Source organism: Entelurus aequoreus, linkage group LG25 (assembly GCF_033978785.1).
Source record: "Entelurus aequoreus isolate RoL-2023_Sb linkage group LG25, RoL_Eaeq_v1.1, whole genome shotgun sequence".
Lineage (NCBI taxonomy): Eukaryota > Metazoa > Chordata > Actinopteri > Syngnathiformes > Syngnathidae > Entelurus > Entelurus aequoreus.
Window position 1 is genome coordinate 12,656,966 of NC_084755.1, and position 7,500 is coordinate 12,664,465.

The 7,500-nt window shown below is 37.7% G+C and overlaps 1 protein-coding gene across 4 annotated transcripts in view; it reads right to left on the reverse strand.

Annotated features, from left to right (window-relative positions):
* The window catches only part of baiap2a (BAR/IMD domain containing adaptor protein 2a), a 200,062-nt gene that overhangs the window by 10,398 nt on the left and 182,164 nt on the right, over positions 1 to 7,500 (reverse strand). Inside the window, exon 14 of one of the 4 annotated variants that reach the window (XM_062036478.1) lies at positions 3,432 to 3,830. The exons of 2 other annotated variants lie outside the window; for them this stretch is intronic. In XM_062036478.1, coding sequence (XP_061892462.1) covers positions 3,746 to 3,830 — 85 coding nt within the window. In that variant the 3' untranslated portion in view covers positions 3,432 to 3,745. Of the gene's footprint in view, positions 1 to 3,431; positions 3,831 to 3,894; positions 4,132 to 7,500 lie in introns of those variants that run through there. One more of the 4 variants, XM_062036480.1, reaches the window with a different exon arrangement.

Sequence of the window (7,500 nt, forward strand, 5' to 3'; positions counted from 1 at the left end):
TGCCAAGAACGCCACCAGCTAGCTTATATATTTTGGCTCCCACCAAAAAAAATCAAAACAACTCGCCCGGGATCTTAACACAATAAAATTGGAATCAGATGAAATGTTGATTTCACATAAAGTCATTACATTGTTGACCAAAACCCAAGTAGTCACCTTGCACATGTATTTCGGTACTTTTCTAAATAAAGGGCACCACAAAAAAAATCATTATTGGCTTTTTTTTAACAAAAAATCTTAGGGTACATTAAACATATGTTTATTATTGCAAGTTTGTCCTTAAATAAAATAGTGAACATACAAGACAACTTGTCTTTTATTAGTAAGTAAACAAACAAAGACTCCTAATTTAGTCTGCTGACATATGCAGTAACATATTGTGTTATTTATCATTCTATTATTTTGTCAACATTATTAAGAACAAACGGTAGAAAATGGGTTATTAATCTACTTTTCATTTACTGTTAATATCTGCTTACTTTCTCTTTTAACATGTTCTATCTACACTACTGTTAAAATGTAATAATCACTTATTCTTCTGTTTGATACTTTACATTAGTTTTGGATGACACCACAAATTTAGGTATCAATCTGATACATGATCATACATTGGTCATATTCAAAGTCCTCATGTGTCCAGGGACATATTTCCTGAGTGTATAAACATAATATCATTTTTTTTTAAACGAAAACGGATTTTGTGAGGCTAAAAAATATCGATGTAATAGTATTGACTAGATACTCTCCTGTACTTGGTATCATTACAGTGGATGTCAGGTGTCGATCCACCAATGGCGTTTGTTTACATTTAGAACGGCGGGGGACCGGTCATTTTTAGAGGCGGTATAGTACCGAATATGATTCATTAGTATCGCGGTACTATACCAATATCGTTTTACCGTACAACCCGAGTCAGGACCTAATTCAACAAGTTACTTGTTTTAACGTCTTGTTCCCTCTGGGTTTGGTTTCCCCCACATAGAAAATTGTGTCTAAAGCCTAAAGCCAAGAACGCCATCTTATATAACCATTCGTGGTTTAACAGAACACAATTGATTGACAATTGTTTATATTTTTCCACAATTACACGGTTTAGGTAACAAAAAGTCTTTACCGGCCCCGGAAAAAATGGTTGGTGTTTATGGCTTTCACTCACTTGGTTTCATCAATATTTGTGTGCACACACACAAAAGGAGCCCAATAGAAGCAACAAACAATTTGCACTCAGTGTTGTTTAATCAATTAAATTCAATGACAGCTAACGCTAAATATCCAAATTGCTATTATTAGCTAACGACACCTAGAGGTAATGTGAGTGCATGTGTTATAATTACGACATTACATAGGATATACTGTGTAAAAATACATTGGAAGATTGATGCCCTGTAATTGTTCCAAACAGCCCCTTTAAGAATTGCAAGTTAAGTAATGCCTGTTTGGAGAATAAACTACTGCTTTCTAGCTTAGAAGTCCTGCACGTTTTTTAAGATGTACAAGTCTTCATTTAGGATGTCGTATCAAGTAAAATTAACGAGCTGCAGCGACAGATACATTCTCAAAACCAGTAAAGTTGGCACGTTGTGTAATTCATAAATAAAAGCAGAATACAATGATTTGCAAATCCTTTTCAACTTATATTCAATTGAATAGACTGCAAAGACAAGATATTTAATGTTCGAAATGAAAAACTTAATTTTTTTTGTGCAAAAATAATCATTAACTTAGAATTTAATGACAGATGGCACAGGCATTTTTACCACTGTGTTACATGGCCTTTCCTTTTAACAACACTCAGTAAACGTTTGAGGAGACACATTTTTGAAGCTTCTCAGGTGGAATTATTTCCCATTCTTTCTTTATGTACAGCTTAAGTTGTTCAACAGTCCGGGGTCTCCGTTGTGGTATTTTAGGCTTTATAATACACCACACATTTTCAATGGGAGACAGGTCTGGACTACAGGCAGGCCAGTCTAGTACCCGCACTCTTTTACTACGAAGCCACGCTGTTGTAACACGTGACTTGGCATTGTCTTGCTGAAATAAGCAGGGGCGTCCATGATAACGTTGCTTGGATGGCAACATATGTTGCTCCAAAACCTGTATGTACCTTTCAGCATTAATGGTGCCTTCACAGATGTGTAAGTTACCCATGCCTTGGGCACTAATACACCCCCATACCATCACAGATGCTGGCTTTTACACTTTGCGCCTACAACAATCCGGATGGTTATTTTTCTCTTTGTTCCGGAGGACACGACGTCCACAGTTTCGAAAAACAATTTGAATTGTGGACTCGTCAGACCGCAGAACACTTTTCCACTTTGCATCAGTCCATCTTAGATGAGCTCGGGCCCAGGGAAGCCGGCGGCGTTTCTGGGTGTTGTTGATAAATGGTTTTCGCTTTGCATAGTAGAGTTTTAACTTGCACTTACAGATGTAGCGACCAACTGTCGTTACTGACAGTGGTTTTCTGAAGTGTTCCTGAGCCCATGTGGTGATATCCTTTACACACTGATGTCGCTTTTTGATGCAGTACCGCCTGAAGAATCGAAGGTCCGTAATATCATCGCTTACATGCAGTGATTTCTCCAGATTCTCTAAACCTTTTGATGATATTACGGACCGTAGATGGTGAAATACCTAAATTCCTTGCAATAGCTGGTTGAGAAATGTTGTTCTTAATCAATTTGCTCACGCATTTGTTTACAAAGTGGTGACCCTCGCCCCGTCCTTGTTTGTGAACGACCGAGCATTTCATGGAAGCTGCTTTTATACCCAATCATGGCGCCCACCTGTTCCCAATTAGCCTGTTCACCTGTGGGATGTTCCAAATAAGTGTTTGATGAGCATTCCTCAACTTTGTCAGTCTTTTTTGCCACTTGTGCCAGCTTTTTTGAGTCAAGTCAAGTCAAGTCAACTTTATTTATATAGCACGTTTTCAACAACTTTTAAATTGAACCAAAGTGCTTTACAGGTTAAAAAAGCATAGAGCAAAAAAACCAACTAAACAAAACAAAAAAACAAACAACAACAAAAAAACAAAGAACATAAACAATGAATGTGCTGAACAAGATAGTGCAAATGCAATACGGTAAAAGGGGTCGAATAAAAAGTAAAAATTTGCAGAATAAAAATAATAATATTAAAAGTGCGACAAATTGAAAAATAAAACTAAAACGAAGGGGTGGGTGGGGGGACTAGAAATGGTGGAAACATGTTGCAGGCAACAAATTCCAAATGAGCTAATATTTGCAAAAAATAACCAAGTTTTCCAGTTCGAACATTAAATATCTTGTCTTTGCAGTCTATTTAATTGAATATAAGTTGAAAAGGATTTGCAAATCATTGTATTCTGTTTTTATTTACCATTTACACAATGTGCCAACTTCACTGGTTTTGTAGTATGTTATATTTTGTCAGTTTTTTTTTTTTTTTGCAGCGTGCCTATAAAGGTACCAAATTCAATACCCATATCTGCGTACTACACCGCGAGCTAAAAAGCTAATTAAGGAAAGTTGTAGATTCCCCTCCCTAAAGCAGGCGTGGTGACGACGCTGTAGCATAATGAAGCCTTTAATTGGAAATGAACAAAACAAAACACACAAAAAAAGATCCCGTGTCGCCGTCACGATGGCGTCTTTCGGCACTTGTACAGTACATGAACCTCCTTTTTCTTTTGAGCGCCACAAAATGACACAACCATGTACATGCATGAAAAAAGACAAAGCAGGCGAGCAACGTTTGCTCAGAGTCCGTATCGCTGCACGCCGAGCAGGTAGGCCCCGCCTCGGGCGTCAATGCGCTCAACGCAATCCTCCACCCACCAACCGCTACTGTCCAACAGCGACACCCACCGCCACCACCGCCAGGCAGCCATCAGCAGCAGGAAAGGACGCGCCCGGGGGAAGGAAGAGAGGACAGAAAGGAGGGATGAGAGCGGCCTTTGGTGGAAGAAGAGGAGAAGAGAGGAGGAGGAGGAGGAGGACAGGGAGGGGGCAGGAAGGAGGAAGGCAAAGAGCAGGGTGGAGGGAGGCTAAGAGGAGGGTGGAGGAGCCCCCTGTGCTATCGGCAGCTGTCTGTCACAATGTGTGTTGTCACACAGTCGATATCAATTTGCCTTCAGGACTGTCGCTGTGGAACAAAGAGAGAAGGAAGCTTGCCAGGTCGGACACACTCAAGAGAGAGAAATGGCCAGAGACAGGACACACCAGCAGGACAAGGAGGAGGAGGAGGAGGAGGCAGGGTGCAGTTTGGGATACAACGCAGTGTTTTTCAACCTTCTTTGAGCCAAGTAGTGTTGCCCCGATACCAAATTTATTTTGGTACTTTTCTAAATAAAGGGGACCCCCCAAAAAATTGCATTATTGGCTTTATTTTAACAAAAAATCGTACGAATCTTATTGCAATTTAGTCCTTAACCTATTAAGGCCCAGGCTGTTTGTTTACATGATTGTTTTATTTCTCCTTGCTATTTGGGCTTATTGGACCCTTATTAGAATAAAAACTAAAAATCATCTTTTAATATGATGTACTTAGTCCATAAGTACACAAACATGTACTTCATGTGTAGTGACATGCTAATTTTTATTATTACACTTTTTTTTTTCCAAATTCCATTGCATGTTATACTCTTCTGACACCACCAGATGGCAGTATAAGTGTCCACATAAGTGGCCATAAGACCCCAATTCAGTAGTGTACACCATTTTGGAAATACGAGCTATAAGGTGCTGTCCACGCATGTGGCCACCAAGGCCTTTAGAGGTTAAATAAAAGTGAACACAATAGACAACTTGTCTTTTATTAGTAATCAAACAAACAAAAGCTCCTAATTTAGTCTGCTGACATATGCAGTAACATATTGTGTCATTTATCATTCTATTATTTTGTCAACATTATGAAGGACAAGTGGTAGAAAATGAATGATTAATCTACTTGTTCATTTACTGTTAATATCTGCTTACTTTCTCTTTTAACATGTTCTGTCTACACTTCTGTTAAAATGTAATAATCACTTTGTGGGGAGGCGTGGCCTGCAGACCGACAGCGAGGCGGGGCGCGCCGGGATCGACGCGGAGATAGAGGTCAGGTGCGTGGATTGCCCACCTGGACACAATTATATAATCTCCTCTCGATGAATAAAGGGGTGGCAGCCGAGAACGACAGGGCAGAAGGAGTCGGAGAGATGTGAGTACATGCAGCGCGGAGGAGCCAGAGAGCGAGAGGCAGGCGAAGGCGTCGCGGCAGGCTGAAAAGCGAACCGAGCAGCGAGCAGTTAAAGCGGCCGAGCTGAAAAGCGACCCGACGAGACTGAAGGTTTATTGAAAAATAAACAAAGTCATAACTGCTTGCAAGTCATGTCAGTCCTTGGTGGTCCATGGAACCCCGACAGTGAGAGTCTGTCACACACTTATTCTTTTGTTGTTTGATACTTTACATTGGTTTTGGATCATACCACAAATTTGGGTATCAATCCGATACCAAGTAGTTACAGGATCATACATTGGTCATATTGAAAGTCCTCAGGTGTCCAGGGACATATTTCCTGAGTTTATAAACATAATATTAAATAAAAAATAAAAAAAAAATTATACATTATATATATATATATATATATATATATATATATATATATATATATATATATATATATATATATATATATATATATATATATATATATATATATATATATATATATATATATAGTGATGCCAAAAAGTATCGACGTAATCATAGTAGTATCGACTACATACGTGCCTGTACTTGATATCATTACAGTGGATGTTAGGTGTAGATCCATCAATGGCGTTTGTTTACATTTTGATGCCGGTGAGCTACGGTGTGTAGTGAAGCATGTTTAGCTATTCCCCGTCCTGCAGGGATGATACTTGTAAGAAACGTACTTTATTTGTCGCCATGGAGACCAGGATTAGTGATTTAGAAGTAGCTAAAACACTGCAGACGGCGGATGGACGTTAGCCGCCAGCTCGCTAGCCATGTCTTAACCTCTTAAGGCCCAAGCTGTTTGCTTACATGATTTTTTTATTTCTCTTTGCTATTTGGGCTTATTGGACCCTAATTACAATAAAAAATAAAAATCATCTTTTTATATGATTTACTTTAGTCCATAAGTACACAAACGTGTACTTCATGTGTAGTTACATGGTATTTTTTATTTTTACACTTTTTTTTCCAAATTCCATTGTATGTTATACTCTTCTGACACCACCAGATGGCAATATAAGTGTCCACATAAGTGGCCATAAGACCCCAATTCAGTAGTGTACACAATTTTGGAAATAAGAGCTAAAAGGTGCTGTCCACACATGTGGCCACCAAGGCCTTTAGAGGTTAAATAAAAGTGAACACAATAGACAACTTGTCTTTTATTAGTAAGTAAGCAAACAAAGGCTCCTAATTAGTCTGCGGACATATGCAGTAACATATTGTGTCATTTTCCATTCTATTATTTTGTCAACATTATGAAGGACAAGTGGTAGAAAATGATTTATTAATCTACTTGTTCATTTACTGTTAATATCTGCTTACTTTCTCTTTTGAAATGTTCTATCTACACTTCTGTTAAAATGTAATAATCACTTATTCTTCTGTTGTTTGACACTAGTTTTGGATGATACCACAAATGTGGGTATCAATCCGATACCAAGTCGTTACAGGATCATACATTGGTCATATTCAAAGTCCTCATGTGTCCACACTGCAACAAGTCAGTGTTTAAAAACAAGAAAAAACAAAACAAAAATTAGGGGTATTTTACTTGAACTAAGCAAAATAATCTGCCAATAGAACAAGAAAATTTGACTTGTCAAGACTTTCCAAAACAAGTAAAATTAGCTAACCTCAATGAACCCAAAAATATCTTAAAATACGTATTTTCTCACTAATAACAAGTGCACTTTTCTTGGTAGAAAAACACAAATTAGACCTTTTTGCTCAATATGTTGAAAAATATTCTTAAATAATAAATGCTAGTGCCATTATCTTGACATAATGATTTTTTTTTTTCATGCTTGTAGTAAGAAATTATTACTTTAAAAAAGTAGTTTTATACTTGTGAGTGTTGATGACACAGCTTTGCAACAGTTGATATTCTAGTTTCAAGCATGTTTTACTCAATATAGGTCATCAAATCTCAGCAACAAGCTGTAATATCTTACTGAGATCATTTAGGACCAAAACCCTTAAAACAAGTAAAACACTAACATAAAATCTGCTTAGTGAGAAGAATTATCTTATCAGACAGAAAATAAGCAAATATCACCCTTATTTGAGATATTTAATCTTACTTAGATTTCAGTTTTTGCAGTGCAGGGACATATTTCCTGAGTTTATAAACATAATATGAAAAAAAACAAAAAACATGTGATGCCAAAAAATAGACGTAATCATAGTAGTATCGACTACATACGTGCCTGTACTTGGTATCATTACAGTGGATGTCAGGTGTAGATCCACCAATGGCGTTTGTTTACATTT